The sequence below is a fragment of the Zalophus californianus genome, chromosome 2 (assembly GCF_009762305.2).
Source record: "Zalophus californianus isolate mZalCal1 chromosome 2, mZalCal1.pri.v2, whole genome shotgun sequence".
In the NCBI taxonomy this organism is placed as follows: domain Eukaryota; kingdom Metazoa; phylum Chordata; class Mammalia; order Carnivora; family Otariidae; genus Zalophus; species Zalophus californianus.
In genome coordinates this window covers 98,655,894-98,675,675 of record NC_045596.1, presented here as the reverse complement: position 1 = coordinate 98,675,675, position 19,782 = coordinate 98,655,894, and the positions used below count along the sequence as shown (strand labels likewise).

Below are 19,782 nucleotides of genomic sequence, written 5' to 3'. Positions count from 1 at the left end.
CACTGATAGAACATGAATGAGTCTTAAAAGGCATTATGCTTGACAAAGGAAACCAAACACAGAGAATTGAGACTATGAGACACCATTCTTACAAAACTGTAGAAAGAGCAAGACTAATCTATAGTGAGATCAGTGATTTCCTGGGGCCAAGGGTAGGGTGGGGGGGGTATTAGCAGTTAAACGGACATGACAGAACTTTCTGGGGGATGAAAGTGTTCTGTATAATAATTGTGTAGGTTACATAGGTATGTACACATTTGTCCATACCTATGTTATGGGTGCATTTTAATGTTTGTAAATTATACCTCTATAAAACTGATTTAAAACAACACAAAACAAAACCCAACCAAATAAAAAACAAATCATTCTAGAATACTGGCTTTGGGGGAGAAGGAAGGGATCTTTAAAAGTGCTAAGGAGCTTTTTCAAACCACACATATTTAGCTGTTTACCCTTCTTACCTTGGAATCTGAGACACTTGAGGAACTAGAGTAATCTCAAAACAAAACAAACCTAAAACTCAGAGTGACTCAAAATTCTTCCTTCAAATTTTGACCATTTAAACTATGTGGACAGAAAGGAGTGCCAAAATGTTACCACACACTGATTCAACATGGAATTTGTTGATAAACTGCTATATAAAAGTACTACATAATTTTAGCAAAGTGTTTATTTTAGAATATAAATACCCCAACTTTTTCATTGGCTTTATTGAGTATAATTTACATGAAATAAAACTACCCAGTTACAGTACACCAATGAATTCTGCCAAATATATACATACAATCATGTATCTTCCCCAATAAACTTCCTTTGTACCCCCTTTGCAGTGACTGACAACCAATGATTTACTTTCTGTCACTGTTTTTTCCTTTTCATGAATTTTAGATAAGCAGAATCATAGTTTCTTATGTCTCACTTCCTTCATTTACCATATTGCTTTTCAGATTTTTCCACAGTGTTTTCCACAATGTTGCTTTTCAGATTTTTCCACAATGTTCCACAATGTTCATTACTCTTTACTGCTGAGTATTATATTCCTATTATATTCCATTGAATGGTTATACCACAGTTTATCCATTCACCTGTTGATGGACATTTGAGTTGTTGCCAGTTTTGGTTATTATGAACAAAACTACTATAAACATTCAAGTACAAGTTTTGTGTGTACATAATGTTTTTACAGGAGTGGAATTACTAGTATCTATGGAAGTACATGTTTAAATTTGTAAGAATTTGATAAACAGTTTTCTAAAGTGACTGTTCATTTTGCATTTCCATCAGTCTTCTGTGAGAAATCTAGCTATTCCACATCTTCACCAACTCTTGGTATGGTCAGTCTTTTTAATTTTAGCTATCCTACACATAAGTAATAGAATCTCATTGTGAACTGAATTTGTATTTACTTTATACCTAATAATTTACTGAGTATCATTTTTTAAGGGCAGGGACTCAGCTTCCTATGGTTTTCCACTCTTGGATTCTTGCACACTGAGCCCACAGATTTTTTTTTTAAATTCCCAAATTTTTATTTAATAGAAAACTAAACATTTTAGTTATGCCAAAAAAAAAAAAAAAAGCAATTACAACTAATAATGCATGCACACAAAAACCTTGCAATTCTTTTTTTTTTTTTCATTTCGTTCTTTCCTTCTTTCACACCTATGGCTGGATTCTCTTTCATCCCAAACTCCAAAAAGACCTTGTTTGACAAACTCAAAGTTGGAAGGCTCTCGTGTCTCTCACCCTTCTCTTCTTTCCATGCTGCTCTCTTCCTATGGTCAGTAGCTGTTTGCCTTCTGCTAGCTGCTTTGGCTACTCAGTTCCTGATGTGTATTATAAAGGTTCACAAACTGCACTTCGTATGACAGGAGAAAGGCGAGGCCCCTGAGGGGATTCTCCTGACTGAGTGAAGCAAGAATGATACTGGGAGTACTCTCTCACCTTGTCAGGCCAGCCCTCCAGACTGCCCTTCATGCATTCCTTATTCACTTAGGATAATACTCTCTAGCTCCATCCATGTCATTGCAAATGGCAAGATTTCATTTTTTATGGCTGAGTAATATTCCATTGCATGCATGCATATATCTACCCCACTTCTTCTTTGTCCATTCATCAGTCGATGGACATTTGGGCTGTTCCCATAATTTGGCTATTGTTGATAATGCTGCTACAAACATTGTGGTGCATGTATCCCTTTGAATTAGTATTTTTGTATTCTTTGGCTAAATACCTAGTAGTGCGATTGCTGGATCATAGGGTAGTTCTATTTTTAACTTTTTGAGGAACCTCCACACTTTTCCAGAGTGGATGTACCAGTTTGCATTACCACCAACAGTGCAAGAGGGTTCCCCTTTTTCCACATCCTCACCAACATCTGTTGTTTCCTATGTTGTTGATTTTAGCCATTCTGACATGTGGGGGGTGATATCTCATTGTAGTTTTGATTTGTATTTCCCTGCTGATCAGTGATGTTGAGCATCTCTTCATGTGTCTACTGATCATCTGTATGACTTCTTTGGAGAAATGCTCATGTCTTCTGCCCATTTTTTAATTGGATTATTCATTTTTTCAGGTGGTAAGTTTTATAAATTCTTCATACATTTTGGATATTAACCCATTATCAGATATGTCATTTGCAAATATCTTCTCCCATTCTGTAGGCTGCCTTTTAGTTTTATTGACCATTTCCTTTGCTGTACAGCTTTTTATTTATATGAAGTCCCAATAGTTTTGCTTTTGTTTCCCTTGCCTCAGGAGACATATGTAGAAGGAAGTTGCTTTGACTGATGTCAAAGAGGTTACTGCCTGTGTTTTCCTCTAGGATTTTTATGCCTTCAAGTCTATTTAGGTCTTTAATCCATTTTTAATTTTTGTATGGTATAAGTGGTCCAGTTTCATTCTTCTGTATGTTGCTGTCCACTTCTCCCAACACCATTTGTTAAAGAGACTTTTTCCGATTGCATATTCTTTCCTGCTCTGTCAAAGATTAAGCATATAGTTGTGAGTTCCCTTCCAAAGTTTCTATCATGTTGCAGTGATCTATGTCTATTTTTGTGCCAGTACCATATTGTTTTGACCACCACAGCTTTGTAATATAACTTCAAGTATTATAACTTGAAGTCCAGAATTGTGATGTGTCTACTTTGCTTTTCTTTTTCAAAGTTGCTTTGGCTATTTGGGGTCTTTTGTGGTTCCATACAAATTTTAGGATTGTTTATTACAGCTCTGTGAAAAATGCTGGTGGTATTTTGATAGGGATTGCATTAAATGTGTAGATTGCTTTGGGTAGTATGGACATTTTAACAATATTGTCTTTCCATGAGCATGGAATGTTTTTCCATTTCTGTCATCTTCTTTAATTTCTTTCATGTGTGTTTTATAGTTTTCAGAGTACAGGTCTTTCATCTCTTTGCTTATGTTTATTCCTATATATCTTATTGTTTTGGGTGCAATTGTAAATGGGATTGATTTCTTGATTTCTCTTTCTGCTGCTTCATTATTGGTAAGTAGAAATACTACAGATTTCTGTACATTTTGTATCCTGTGACTTTACTGAATTTGTGTATCAGTTCAGGCAATTTTTTTGGTGGAGTCTTTTAGATTTTCTATATAGAGTATCATGTCGTCTACAAATAGTGGAAGTTTTCTTCTTCCTTACCAATTTGGAGGCCTTTATTTCTTTTTGTTGTCTGATTGCTGTGGCTTGGACTTCCAGTACTATGTTAAATTAACAGTGATGAGAGTGGACATCCCTGTTATGTTCCTGACTGTAAAAGCTCTTTTTTTCCCTACTATGATGTTAGTTGTGGGTTTTTTATATATGGCTTTTCTTATGTTGAGGTATGTTCCCTCTAAACCTATTTTGTTGAGGATTTTTATCATTAATGGATGTTGTGCTTTGTTAAATGCTTTTTCTGCATCTACTGAAAAGATCATGGGATTCTTATCCTTTCTTTTATATTAATGTGGTGTATCATGTCGATTCACTTGTGAATACTAAATCACCCTCGCAAACCCAGGAATAAATCCCACTTGACTGTGGTGAATTTTTTTTTTTAATGTATTGCTGGATTCAGTTTGTTAGTATTAAGTCCTACTGGTTGTAAGAACTCGCAGAATTTGGCCCTTCTAGTTTTCAAAGCCAAATGTTATAGGGATTTGTTTTCCCAGTGTGATAGTCTGTTTCTCTCCCTTCTCCTCACCTTACAAGTCCCTCCCTTCTGCAGACAGCCTGTGATCTGTTTAGCTCCACCATGTCTGCCCTTCCTACCCTCTTTGAGGTGGCCTCTTCTCTACCTTTAGTTGTGGAGTTTGTTCTGCCAGTCTTCAGGCAGTTTTCTGGATTATTTACATTGATGTGAGTGTTATCTAATTGGATCCATGAAACGAGGTGAGCGTAGGGTCCTCCTACTCCACTATCTTTCCCTATTATCTTTTTTGCCCATTTTTAATCGATTTGTCTTTCTTTATTGAGTCGTAAGAGTCTTTATATACTCTGGATATAGCCTTTATTAGATATATGCTTGACAAATATTCTGCCCCAGTCTATGGCTTGCCTTTTTATTCTCCTAACAGTATCTTACTGAAGAGCAAAAGTTCTGATGAAATCCAATTTATTGATTATTTTTATGGTCCATATTTATTGACTGTTATCCAATAACTCTCTCCACACTGAAACAGAAGTTGTAACATTGTCTGATACTTCCATCTCTGCCATTTTAAGTCTTTTTTTTTTTTTAATGATTCAATATTCGAGCTGGCCTGGACATGACCTTGGAGGTCACCTGATTATTACCCAGAACCCTCTTTTTTGAGGGTAGGAATGGTGAAGTTGATGAAGTTCCTGAGAGAATAGAAGGTGTGCTTCATTTCTCTACCTTGCTTCCTCACCCCCGTATCATGTGATTGGAAGAAATGGAGTGGTGGAATGGGTCTGTTTCTATTAATATGGGTATGGGTCACATTTTCCTACTTCTCCACATATTTGGTAATTTTTTATTGAATACTATCTTGAAATGGCATATTGAAATTTAATTGAAATTTATATTTTTGAGCGAATTTTGTTGTGTTCCTTTAAAAAGTACTGGACTTCATTCTGGCATTTGTTAAGTTATGTAGGATCATCTTGGTCCTTTGAAGACTTCATTTTAAGCTTTTTATGCCAGGTCCAGAGCAGTATTCAGTCTATGTATAATTTAGCCCCATTATTAAGGTGGTACTTTTCTGAGGATTCTATTTGTTGCTCTATGCATTACAACATCTTTCCACTCTTGCTGGTGTGGATGCAAACTATTCCTAGCCCTATATGAATTTTGAAAATCACCTGACCTTCTGTTTTCCAGTAATTCTTTCCCCCACCTTGTGCAGGTTTGCTCCACACATCAGATCACTATTCAGCCAAAGATTAAAGGGGACCCATCTACCAATCTCCAGAACTTTCCCTCTGTGCAGCATTCTTTCTGGTAATCTGTCCAGTGAATTTTAGCCATCTTAGCCTTCCTGAACTCCAGTCTCAGTTTCCTCAACTCAGTGAGACTTCTAGGCTTTGTCTGAGTTCCGCTTCCCTGCAGTGTAAAAACTACCTGTAGGCAGTAAATGGGAATAATAGGGCTCATCTTATTTGTTTCCTTTTTTCTGTTCAACTGCCTGCTATCCAATGTCTAAAAAAGTTGTTTCATCTATTTGGTTTTCTAATTTTTAATACTGGAGGGGCTACTTCCATAGCAGTTCATCCTTCACAGAAACAATTAGAAATCCACTAAATACTGAATATTTGAACTTCTCCTGACTTAGTAATTCATAATGCTGATAAATGGCCCTTTCTTCTATATTAAAATGAAAGCAAATGGAATTGTACATCATTTGCTTATAACAATGAAATAACTTGTACTTTAAATCCATTTACTGCTTAATAATAGGATTCTCAAAGCCAATAGGCCGAGGCATAGTATTGACAAGATCAACAGTTTTCAAATGTGGAAAAATCTGAATCTCCTATAGAACTTTTTAAAAAAAATCAGGTATTGGCTTCTACACCTCTGAATTGAGAATTTAAGAGTGCAGGCAGGTACCAGTCTTTTCAAAAGTTCCAAAGGTGATTCTCATACATACTCCTTACTACAAACTATTATTCACTAGTTTTCTAGATATTATAGTATTTGAATAAGTTATTTACCAAAAGATATAATAAGCATATCTAATTCTGAATACCATATACAAAGTTTGAAAGGGCAGTCATAATAATTTTAAAAACAAGCAGATTTTCATCACTAATTATACAAAGCAACTGCGAATCATTCACAAAGAAATACACAGAGCAACTATGTATCAGACAAAATGTATCAGACATATGGATCACTGACAGTTACATATTTGCATTCTAACATTTATTAGTCACTTTTTTAATATTCTGGAAATGGACTGGCTTAAAAGTTGGCTTTAAAATAAACCAGATTTCAAAAATTAAAAGGAAGTATGAACTTAACAATACTATTATCATTAAGGTTATTATTTTATATAAGAAATGTTTACATACAATCATTTTTTACATAATATTATGTAATACATATTTTATATATTATTTCATTTATTCCTAAAAAGTAAAAGTCACAATAATTATCCCAGTTAGTGAAAGTGTCACTTACCTCTTTCACATTTGCATCATCAAAAAATACCCATTTGGAACTCTTGGTATGAAAAGCAAAGGCACAATAATGTCGGCTGGTGTAGCAGATCATACCAACTAGGTGAAGTTCACTATTTTTGGCATTTTCATCAGTAACTCTATAAAAAAGCTGTTTAAAAAATAACCATGTATATTTAATACTGTATCTTTTTAAAAATGAGGAACAATAATTTGATGAGTTATGTATTTAACTATCTATGAAAAAATTTCTTATGCAAGCTTCCCTAATTCAATATTATATTAGTACAGAAGGTATCACTCAGATTGTACTGAGTAGAATTACTATTAACTATTACTTACTATTAACTATAACTATTACTTTTCCTCCAATAAAATGAATTCACTACAATTTAGTTCAGTAACCCAGTATCTTGACACTTTATATACATAAACTGGAAATGTGGGATAAATTACACAATTCCTAATAATTTTTGATTGAATCACATATTTGAACATATATGAAACATATTATCTAAAAGTTTAATTGTAATATAAACCAATTCAAAATATATTAAAAATGTTAATAAGCATATTAAGAGATCAGTGCTGTAGATGATTTTTGAATCTTAAACCTTTCTAGGTTAATATTTATACTTGTCATTACCATACACACACACACACACACACACACACACGCACACACACACGGACACTCATCATTATCATCATTCTAGTGTGATACAGAATTAGAGCATGAGACAGTTTATAATTGAAAGCTATTCCTAGTCTATGCAAGAAAGACATTTCAGTTAGCCTGATCTGATGAACTTTATCAGCATTATATCTGAATGTTATTTCCTTTAGAAAGTTTAGTTCTGAAAAACAAGTGTATTATAAAACATGAATATGTTTTAAAAGAATTTAAAAACAAAAAGGAAGAGAATGAAAACAGCTGAGATACCCCAGGAAGATAAAGATGTGTTGCTAGATTCCGAACAACATCTTCGGTCAAGTCAGAATGCTCAGAATCCCATACTAAACCAATTGTAACAATCTCTGGGCAATTCATTAAAACACGGCGAATTTTTATTTTTTGGCCACAGTTACTCTGAAGAAAAACACAAAAGGCAAATTTTGAAATTACTGAAATAGATATACCATAGGTAATGCCTTATACAGTTTGCATTAACAGTAACAATCTTTACATATATCAGAAAATTATTTGTTCGGCATACTAAAATTCACTTTTATCAAATTATTTGTCTAATTACTGATTAAAAGTAAGTTTATTTTAAATCAAAGTACTTTTCTTTGGTATTTTTTAAATCTGTTAAAACAAGAATTCAGTCTAAAAAGATGAGAAATAGAACAATGAAGTCATTAATAATATTACATTAGAAAAGAATGGTACCATTTGTAATGTTTAAATGAAAATAAACTTTCTCTTTAGTCAAACAATAGATTTCAGAACTTAAAAAAATTAATCAGGGGGCACCTGGGTGACTCAGTCACTTAAGCACCCGACTCTTGATTTCAGCTCAGGTCATGATCTCAGGGTTATGAGATCAAGCCTCACCTAGGGCTCCATGCTCAGCAGGGAGTCTGCTTAAGATTCTCTCTCTCCTCTCCCTCTGCCCCTCCCCTCCACACCTGCTTGCTCGCTCGCTCTCTCTCAAAAAAAAAAATTAATCAGCATACACTAACTTAAATCCTTCACAAAGAGTTTTTAAAGAAATAGTGCTCAAATAAATAACTCACATGGTATAAAGAGTTGCCTAAAATAACACTGAAAAAATAAATTCTTAAAATCAAGTCCATGTATAATTAGTATTTACATGGTAATTTCTGAGAATCTATTTTCAAATTTACAAACATAGAAGCACACTAATATTCTCCAAATTATACTTACAGGACATTTCCTATAGTCATCAGTCGTATTTGCTGCTTGCAGCAATTCTGCAAACATTTCAGGCTTAAAACGTTCATGCCTTTCCATCATTCTTTCTACCTCATTGCTACAAAAGAAAGAAGCAGTTTCAAATGTGTCCTATGAACTTTAAAAAGATCTAACAAATTATGCATGAAAAATACCAAGTTATCAATATGGGTATGGTTGCTTTTTCTGTCTTAAAACAGGTTCTGTTTGAGAAATTAATCATAAAGTAAATTTCCCTACAATGAAAAATTATGAGATTTGGCAGGTGTATGATGAAAAAAATTAGGTCAAGAATAGAATAACACTAAATTTTACCACTGTCTGGAACTACATGAACGAGGTGATAAGATGATCCATCTGGAGGTAGTTCTAAGTCAAATGTTTCTATTATTATTTAACAAGTAGGGACTTGAGTTTAAACTTTGGCCTAACAAGAACAACAAATTGTTGGAAAGGCTTCCTCTCTGGCCTAAAGTTCTCAGAAACAAAGGTATCATTTTCAGCTAACAGAGGGGTCCTTTGCTGATGAACGCAGAAGTCAAAACCAAAACTATTTAGGCCAGGCTTGTGCCTTATGAGTGCTAACCATTTCAGCAGAGCCTAGGCAGGATATCTGTGCCACTTTTTGTTTAGTCTACTTTAGAATCAAATTTTTATATATCAAGGTATTATCTTTAAATAACTATTTAAACATTTCCAAAAACAAACGTAATAAAAGCTCAAATATCCTTACTACTTTCCATTCTAGATGCTCTGGTTCTGCTTAGTGGTAATATTAACTGTCTTAGAGCTGGATATATTTTACAGTTCCATGGTTTAATATACAGTATTCAATAACAACTAAAAGCACCTATTCTTCTAAAGCACTTCACAAGTATATTAGAAAGCACTAAATCTGATAGGCCTATTCAAATTGTACATTCAAAATAGTGTTTTTGTTAACATTAAAAGTGATTTATGTAAAGCCTGGAATTCTGTAATTGGTATCCAATACAAAGAAGATGATTATAGTTGACACTTAAACATGAGGTAAGGGGCGCCCGACCCTCAAACAATCCAAAATTACCATATAACTTTTGACACCCCCCTCAAAGTTAACTACTAAAAGCCTACTATTAACCAGAAGCCTTACCAATAATAGTCAGTCAATTAACACACACTTTGTGTTATATGTATCATATACTATATTCTTCCAAAAAACTGGAGAAAAGGAAATGTTATTAAGAAAATCCTAAAGGGGGCACCTGGGTGGCTCAGTTGGTTGAGTGTCAGACTCTTGATCTTGGCACAGGTCTTGATCTCAGGGTTATGAGATCGAGCCCTGGGTTGGGCTCCACAAACAGCAGGGAGTCTGCCTGAGATTCTCTCTCTCCCTCTCTCTCTGCCCCTCCCTCTGCTTGCGCGTGCACGCTCTCTCTCTCTCTCTCAAATAAATAAATCTTAAGAAAAAAAAGAAAATCTAAGGAAGAGACAATACATTTACAGTACTGTACATATATTTATTGAGAAAAATCTGCATCTAAGTGGACCTGTGCAGTTCAAACCTGTGTTATTTGAAGGGTCAACCATAATTAGAGTTCAAAGTCTGGTTTCTTGCAATTGGTGGTGTGGACCAGGGACAGACTAATGGAGCTCCAACTCTTGTTACGTAAGATACTGAATCAGAGCACTGTCATTTTACATAAGAGTTTCAGAGTAGACTTAAAAGTTTTATGGTTTTTAATGTGTGGCCTATCCTTGTTCAAACACCATCCTACTTTTCATAAAAAGTGAAAAAAAATGAATCTGTAAGTGACTGAAGTTTAGGGAATGCTTCCCTAAAACAATGCTCCCCAACTCTGTATATACTAAGACACTAAACACACTCAAATAATCAAATTGCTATTATTCAATAATCTTCAAGAAATATTGTGTCATATCCAAAAAGGCCAGGAAGTTTAATAATGAAACAGATAAACACCTGAATTTCATTTTGCACAATGACAAAAATATTGGTAGTTAACTTTTGTACTAATGTACTGATAATTATTGATCCATGTTTTGTTTTTTGTATCAAAATACCTAAAAATATTTATGATTTTATTCAATGTTTATCATATATGAAATATTTATATTTTCTAATACCTGTTAGAAAGTGTTTAAAACTACTCTTATTATGTAAAGTCTAGGGATCATTTTGGATCCCTAACTCACTAATGTTTCATGGGCAGGAAGGGAGGGGACAGGCAAGCATGGCAAATTTTTATTTCAGGTGAATGTTGAGGCCTTAAATGAAATAAATCTAATGGAGAATTAATTTCACCTTTTTCTTTCTTCTCTTCTTACCCTGGCTTCCATCACCATGAAGGGACATGGAGGTGACAGGAAACACTGTTACTACAAAGATAACACCTTAGTAAAAATAAAGAAATCTCGTGCAGCTCCATTTACCACTGAACTTGTCATTTTAAGGTCTCCTTTACAATTCCCAAAACTTGCTATAAATATAAAGAGATACAAATTTTGACTAATATTTGGAAATTTCATCAAGTGTACGGTTTCTGGCCAAATCAGAAACAGCTAGCTGAGACAGACATCACTTAGTACCTCTGATGGTTGTGTATTTTCAGGTCTAAGACCGAGAATAGATACTCACATATGTTATGGTTTTATAAAATAAATGCTCAATGTGCTTAAATGTGTTATTAACATCTTTGGTAAACATGCTTTAGTAGGTTCTTACCACAGGGCTGTTGTAGAAATGTACCGCACAAATTCTGTAAAAGGTAGAGGATCTGATGATGCTCCACAGCTGCGACATACACACTACAGGTAAAAACATATGTTTATCAACCATAAAACATAAATATAAAACATGTTACACATATATTTAAATATGTAATATATATGTATAAATGTATGCAAATATAATAGTAACAAACAGAATAACTAATAAAGTGGTTAAGCCATCTCACCTGTTCATACAGAGTCATAGCAAACTTCTGGTGAGTGATACAAGACTTAGAGGTACACATGTCTGCATCTCTGCTTGGCACTATATGAAAATGAATCCTCTCCAATATATTTTCCTAATTTAAAAAATTAAAAGACAAACGAGTTGTGAATCTTACAGATGACACTATACAATATAACTCTTTTTAACTTTACAAATTTTAAAAATCTTTTTAAGATTTTCCAATTTGAACAGTGCCATACATACTGTCAGCTTTCCTCTTTAATCAACCCTTCAAATGCTGTTCAATTATTCACCCTTTGTAGTATTAGCTTTTAAAAAAAATTAATGAAAGAAACATTATAATGTAACATATGATTTTAATAAATATTTTAAAAATCCTTTAAAAAATCAATTCATGGTGGTTAACATCTCGAATTTAATATTAGAAAACATAAGTTTCCTATGTTTCCAGCATTCGCACATTAGGGAAAAGCAGTTAATCTTTCAAAAATCCTACTTGGAACATTTTTATAGTTTCTATAACTCACATTAAAATAGCAATGATAAAGGTTTACAATACCTACACTAACATCCTAATGCAAGGAATCTGCCCTGCAAACAAATTTCAAATTTGTAACACAGGTCAATAAGGAGTATTTATTTCTTTAACAAAGAAGCCTTCTTTTTAGCAAAGTTTATCCAATGGATTCTTTTAATTAGCTAACTTACCTCTCTCCTCTGCCCTAGGAAGTTTAAAAGCATTCAATTATTTAAACCTAAATTTCTAGGTATTCTATGAATTATCCTATCACGTATTAGTACATTTCATTTAAGTGAAAATAAACTACAAAGTTTGGTATTGTACAAAATATATTTATATTTTAAGTAATGGATCAATTAGGAACATGAGAAATATGTAAAGCATATTTTATGACTGTGTGCTGTTTTTGACACATTTTAATCAACATGGAAAGTATGCTATGCAGTGCACTAGTCAAAAAGCTTTCCATCTGTCCAAGGAAACAGTAAAGAGGAAATAACAGGGGCACCTGAGTTGCTTGGTCAGGTAAGTGGCTGACTGCTGGTATCAAATCAGGTCGCGATCTCAGGGTCCTGGCATTAATCCCTGCATTGGGCTCCACACGCAGTGGGGAGTCTGCTTGTGGATTTTCTCTCTCCCTGTGCCTCAGCCTCTCCCCCCACTTGTGTCTGTGTGCACGTGCACACACGCATGCAAGTGCACGCGTTCTCTCTCAAATAAATAAATCTTTAAAAAAACAATAACATACAAATGCCAAATGAATTCTATAGATAATAAATTCTACAGAAATCCAGTGAATTTAAAAGACATACTTGAGGAATAGACCCACCTCATAGGAGGGAAAATTCCAGGAGGAAATAAAGAGGTAAACTGGAGTTTAACTGTAAATGGCCTTAAATGTCAGGAGAGAGTCCAGATTTGAATCACAAGAATATCTGAAGGGCAAAGATTAACCTGAAGAAAATTTTATTAATCTGTTGGCTATTAAAAAACACTGTAAGGGGATAGGCTGAAAGGATACAAGTGAGGAGGCTTAAATAATGCTGAGAATAGGGGCCTGAACTAGTAAGTGGTTTCAGGAAAATAATGTGTCAAGGAAAACCTTAAAAGGTTTTCTGATGAAAGAATGTACAGAATTTACTAAATAGATATAAGACTATGAAAAAAATGGCTACCTCTTTAAATGTAGGTAACATCTATAACACTAACACATTTAATAATCAACATACATTTTAGAAAGTATGTAAGGTTTAGTTACTATTCAAAGGAATGTTCTACTTATCAATATTGTGGTAACACAGAACATCAACCCGTCATGATTCTCAACCCAGAGTGAGAGGTGTTATCAGAACTGCTGCCCCTGATAGCTGCCCACTAAGAACTTCTCTCCCAAAGAATCACTGCATGTAATGAGAAATGCTACTGCTGGGAATGCGTTGCACATCTAAACCCTGTGGAGGCAGGACACTGACTTAAGTGACATAATTTATATTTAATAAATGTTTTCTCCAATAAATAAATTTTAAAATATTTCAGTACTCTAATACCCAATAAAAATGACAGCAGCACAATAACCAAAATCAAAAGTCATAAGACACAGATGGACTTAAACTGAGCTCTGAATTCAGGGCAGGTAAGGCATGGATCCAATGAGTAGTTATGATTTGTTTCCATTGTTAAGAATTTATGTTTCATTCGTCTCGAAATTCGTATCATTTAAGGAAAACAAGCTAGTATTCTGATTTAAGGATTATCAAAACTACTTACAAAGCACTCTGCAGCATCATCCATAAGGCCCAACTGAAATCGCTGCTCATCTTTGAAGCTCTCTGCTAGAGCATGCCTTATGTTATCCGAGGGAAGTGCTTTTTCTCGACTGTGTTGAAACTGTGCAAATATTGTCTGGGGATCAACAAGTACATCAGTAAGTTTAAAGCCAACGACTAAAGAAACATGTCAGTAATTTCATCATAAAAGAGTGAAACTCACAACACTATACCCACAAACTAATAGTCTTTTGCTCCAAAATTCCATCTAAAGATTATTTGTATCAGTAATGCATAGAAATGGTTGCCCCAGCCTCGAAATCAAATGTTAGTGTGCACAGAATTAAGTAAGTGCTGAGTTCCCATCTTCAGGGAATCTAATTGAGTATGCTGAAGTGAGGGCAAGTTTTAAACTGTTCCCCAGCTAATTCTGATCCAAACTGTTTAAGGAAGAGTTCTGAGATAAATTGCCATAAATCTAAAAGTATGCTATAGGAATTAAAATTGTGTTAACCAAAAATAAATATATAATCACACAAAAATTAGTAGGAACTCACCAGTCTTTTAAAAAAGTAGCTTGGGGCGCCTGGGTGGCTCAGCTGGTTAAGCATCTGCCTGTCTGCCTTTAGCTCAGGTCGTGATCTCATGGTCCTGGGATCGAACCCGGCATCAGGCTCCCTGCTCTGCAGGGAGTCAGCTTCTGCCTCTCCCACTACCCCTCCCCTGGCTTCTCTCTCTCAAATAAATAAATAAAATCTTTAAAAAAAGTAGCTTAAATGAACTTCTACAATTTTTTTGTTTCTTCCTAAATAAACCTCAGAAAATGACAAACTCTGGTTTAAAAGTAAACAAAAATTAAATAACTTCAATGCAATGAAAATTTTCCGCTATTTAAATTTGCCTTTAAAAACTGACACTGTACAATCTGCATGAAGTCTGAAAAGATGATTACTTTTTTTTTTAAAGACTTTTTAATTTATTTATTCATGAGAGACAGAAAGAGAGAGAGAGGCAGAGGGAGAAGCAGGCTCCCAAGGAGCAGGGAGCCCGATCCGGGACCCGATCCCAGGACTCTGGGATCATGACCTGAGCTGAAGGCAGACGCTCAACCATCTGAGCCACCCAGGCGCCCAAGAGGATTACTTTTAATTTTTAAAGAAAATTTTTTCTTCAAATTATCAGTTTTCCTCTCTTAGAGCATTATTTCTAACCTAAGCCGAAGAAATAGTGGAGGGGCGCCTGGGTGGCTCAGTTGGTTAAGCGACTGCCTTCGGCTCAGGTCATGATTCCGGGGTCCTGGGATCGAGCCCCGCATCAGGCTCCCTGCTCGGTTGGAAGCCTGCTTCTCCCTCTCCCACTCCCCCTGCTTGTGTTCCCTCTCACGCTGTCTCTCTCTCTCTCTCTCTCTGTCAATTAAATAAATAAATAAAATCTTTAAAAAAAAAAGAAATACTGGAAACATTCAAGAACAAATGAATTATAGGTGTTAATCTGGTTTTCCACTTTCCTTATTGAATTTAAATAAGAAAAACTTTTTAATAAGTTCCAGTTTTATGACAATCATCTTAATTGGGGGAAAGTGGGGGGAAAAAAAGTTTTCCGTGATAACCCACCGAATAAGGATTGACCATATTAAACTTTTAATTAGCTCAAGGGGTATGTCATCTCAAAAACATTTTTTTTTTTTTCAGATCAATATATGGTAGGCTAGGAAAATATTTCAAAAATCTGTTCCATTACTGCAAGAAAATCTAATTTATAAATAAATTTAAAAATTGAAGAATAAAGATGCCAAATGATATTAGATATCCAGAACTATCATATTTTAGCTATAATTACAAATATGAAAAAATAAAAAATATTTTCATATGTCATTTCTTATTTAATTAACTTTTCAAGATAATGCTTAAGATATTAATCCTACACCTGAGTTTCAATCATTTGTTATCTGTTTTTTTTGACTGCTTAGTATATGTGAGGCATCTTCACTAGAAAACAAACAAAAACCCTGCCCTCATGGGGCACACATTCTAGTTATAGTCAGGAGAAAGCAAGTAAGTAATCATATATAGTATATCAGAATGTGGTAAACACAATAGAGAAAAACAAAGAAATAAAATACAAGAGAGAAAAATAAAGTATTATAAATAGAAATAGAGATACTGAGAGTAGGAAAGAGGTTAACTGTTACCTAGGGTAGTCAGGGAGGGTCTTACTGATGTCCTCATTTGAGGATTGGCATAAAGGAAACAGGGTGTTAGCCACAAAAACATCTAGAAGAAAAGCATTCTAGACAAAAGGAGTAACAATGAAAAGAGTCAGAGATGGAAGCCAGCTCTGAGAAATTGCAAGATGCAGCCAGTCTGGCTAAAGTGCAGTACCTGAGACAGAGAGAGAGAGAGAGTGAGAAAGAGAGAGTGTTTGGGGTAGCTGGTGGGGAGGCAGGCAGGTGATTGTGCAAGGCTATGAAAGATTCAGGCTAGAAATTTTAACTATACTCGTTTTACAATTGGACAAAATATCCAAAATTGTGGCGTAAATAAAATGTGATACTGTAATTTGATCTAAGTTCATTCTTTTTTTTTTTTTTTTTTAAGATTTCTTATTTATTTGACAGAGAGAGACACAGCGAGAGAGGGAACACAAGCAGGGGGAGTGGGAGAGGGAGAAGCAGACTCCTGCTGAGCAGGGAGCCCGATGCGGGGCTCGATCCCAGGACCCTGGGACCATGACCTGAGCCGAAGGCAGACGCTTAACGACTGAGCCACCCAGGCGCCCCTAAGTTCATTCTTCATCCCCTAACAGTAACCCTATTTTGCCATGTTCTAAGAAAGAGAATATAAAATTGCCTTCTTTGGTGATTTATATTCAGGAGTATAAATCAAAATAAAGCAGGAAAATGGCTCTTCATTTTCTTGCATGTATGTGTGTGTGTAAGAATATTCAAGAATGTAAAAGAATGAAATGTTTATCTCTGAAACGTGTTAATAAAACCTTAAATTCTTGGGCAAATTTCAATGACATAAATGAGATGCTAACTCATTGCGACTCCCTGTTTCTGCCTTTGTCTCCCTTCTATTTATTCTCATCCAAGTAGCCAAAGAGATCTAGTCCAAACATTCTATCTAGTTAAAACAGATTATAGCACTCTTCCACTTGAAACAATCCAGAGACTTCCTAAATCACTCAAGAGAAAAAGCCAAGGTCCTCACAAAAGCCTAGAAGGGCCTACATAATATGGACTCCTGTTCCAGTTATTTATTGCTGCATAACAAACGACCGCAAAACTTATTTACTAAAAATAACATTTATTATGATTACAAATCATTAATTTGGTAAGGACAGCTCAACTCTGCTCCACTGGGAGTTATCTAGGACAGTTTGAATGCTGGGACCTAGAACCATTTGAAGGTTGCTCACTTACATTGAGCAGTTGATGCTGGTTGTTGGTGCTGCCTGTCTGCTTAGACTTCTGCTTTAGCTGTGGCCAACTTGGCTTCCTCACCCTATGACAGCTCACTCCCAAGAATGACAGACAGCCCAACAGAAAGAGCCAGATGGAAATTTTATCACCTTTTCTAATCTAACCTAACCTCAGATGTCTGCTGTGTCATTTCTGCCATTCTATTTGGTGGGGATGAATCATTAAGGTCAGTCCATATTCAAAGAACTAGACTCCACCTTTTGATAGGAAGAGTGCAGAAGAGGGGCACATGGGTGGCACAGGTGGTTAGCTGTCTGGCTCTAGATTTCAGCTCAGGTCATGAGCTCAGGGCTGTGAGATCAAGCCCTGTGTTGGGCTCCGCCCTGGGCATGAGAGCCTGCCCAGGATTCTCTCTCTCCCTCTCTCTCTCTCTGCCCCTCCCCTGCTCATGCTCTCTCTCTTTCTAAAAAAAACAAAAAACAAAAAAACTGCAGAAGAATTTGCAGACATGTTTTATTTTATTTTTAAAGATTTTATCTATTTATTTATTTATTTATTTAGAGTCCACAGGAGTGGGGGGAGGGAGAGCAGGAGAGAGAGAATCTCAAGCAGCTCCCCGCTGAGCATGGAGCCCAAGGTGAGGCTCCTCGATGTCATGACACTGAGATCATGACCGCAGCTAAAATCAAGAGTCTGACGCTTAACCAACTGAGTCACCCACACACCCCTGCAGACATGTTTTAAAATCACCACAACTCACCTTACTTCTGAGCTCACCTCTTATCACTCTCCCACTTGCTCACAAAGCTTCTGACACCCAGGTTTCCTTGAATCACTCATACTCACCTCAGGGCCTTTGCAGTTACTGTTTCCCTGTTTGCCTGGAAAGCTTCACTCTATCACCTTTTCCAGGTAATGGTTTAAACTGTCCCAGTGAGGCTTTCCTGACTATTCAACACTATTCCCTTTCCCTGATTTATTTTCCCCCTTTGTAGTTATTACCATCTAACATACTTTATATGTTGCTTACTTATTTTCTCCTCCCCTACAAGAACATAAGCTCCATGAGAACAGAGGTTTTATCACCTTGTTCACTGCTGTATCATCAGTAACTACAGCAGTGCACAAAATCCAGTAGTAGTTCAAAATCCATCTCATAAAATGAATAATTTTTCCAAAATAATGAAAAATGTAATGTTCCTACACTATTTAGAATATTAATTTTAACTGTCCATACATAAAAGTGGGAAAAAATCCATAAACTTGAATAAATCACACTTTAAGAATTCACCTCAAAGCTCTAAGTCACTTGACAATGAATTTTAACTTCAAGTAAACTGATCCAACTATCAAAATTAAATTTTTGGCAAAACAATTAATAGTAATTTTTCAGTACTATTAAAAGGTTACCTTCAATGCACAAAATATGCAGGCATCTCCCTGACAAACATGTCCAGTTAGAACCCGCAAGCTTCTTCGGAATATATCCAATTGCCATAAGACCTAAAAAATTGTAAGAAAGAAACACTGAAAAAAAAATATAGTAAAATTTTTCTCCCTATGATAAAAGACAGATTTGATTTAAATTGCAGAAGGCTAATAACTTCTTTTAATCTCTTGTGGACAATCAGACATATATAAGCACTGAAACTAACGGCAAGGATGAAACTGCTATATACATGTAGTGAATATATAAAAGAGGGATTTAGAAGATATTCCTATTGATTCACATGTAAAAACTGACAGGCAGAGAGTTAAGAAAAAACTAATTCCTCAGTTAAGGATTTTATATGAGCAGGAAACATGGGACACTGAACAGAGGACTTGGCAGTGACATGAAAGAGGAAGTGATTATAATACTTGGAACAGACTGAACTTTAGGAAGGAAATATAATTGGAGTTGAAAGCCAGGGTGTATCAAATAAGGGTCAGTATGTAACAGCCAGAAAAAAAGGTGAGCTGATGAGGCCTGTGGCCTTGTATACTGAATGACAAAGCAGCCAGCTGTGTGGTAACAGAGGACAGTAAGGTAAAAACCATCAGTTAAGGAATAATATGAATATATTTGCTGCAATTATCCATTCATCATTTGCTACTAAAAGAAAAAAAACAAAAAAACACTAATTGTTTAAATAAAATCAGCCTATTTAAAATCATTCTAAAAAAAATCTAAAAACTATAAAGTGGGGATAATTTTGCCTGCCTCATGGCATTCTTGTAAGGATTAAACAGTATGTATTAACATATAAAGTGCTTAGAGGAGCGCCCAGTACATAACTGGAATGCAATGAATGTCAGCTCCTATTTATTGCTGTAATTACTATTACAACAGATCTCCAAGTTTCCCTATATTGTTCAGTCATTTCCTCAAACAATGTAACTTAGAAAATCCATTCATGATCTCTCATTTCTCCCAATTAGAAACAAAGATTAAGAAAAATAAATGATTTTAATAAATATCCTATATTTTCAATTACTTAATAACTAAAGGCCATTTCAGAATTTCCCTTTGACAGTTGCTGTTTCTTAAAGAAAATAGGATCCATTTAAGT

The 19,782-nt window shown here is 35.1% G+C and overlaps 1 protein-coding gene across 3 annotated transcripts in view; it reads right to left on the bottom strand.

Moving 5' to 3' along the window:
- USP53 (ubiquitin specific peptidase 53) overlaps positions 1–19,782 on the bottom strand; it is a 64,723-nt gene that overhangs the window by 18,550 nt on the left and 26,391 nt on the right. For 2 of the 3 annotated variants that reach the window (XM_027597666.2, XM_027597665.2), the window contains 7 exons: positions 18,641–18,733; positions 13,808–13,942; positions 11,519–11,632; positions 11,287–11,369; positions 8,538–8,643; positions 7,590–7,736; positions 6,648–6,797 (listed from right to left, as the gene is read on the bottom strand). In XM_027597666.2, coding sequence (XP_027453467.1) covers positions 6,648–6,797; positions 7,590–7,736; positions 8,538–8,643; positions 11,287–11,369; positions 11,519–11,632; positions 13,808–13,942; positions 18,641–18,733 — 828 coding nt within the window. The remainder of the gene's footprint in view (positions 1–6,647; positions 6,798–7,589; positions 7,737–8,537; positions 8,644–11,286; positions 11,370–11,518; positions 11,633–13,807; positions 13,943–18,640; positions 18,734–19,782) is intronic. The other variant, XM_027597668.2, reaches the window with a different exon arrangement.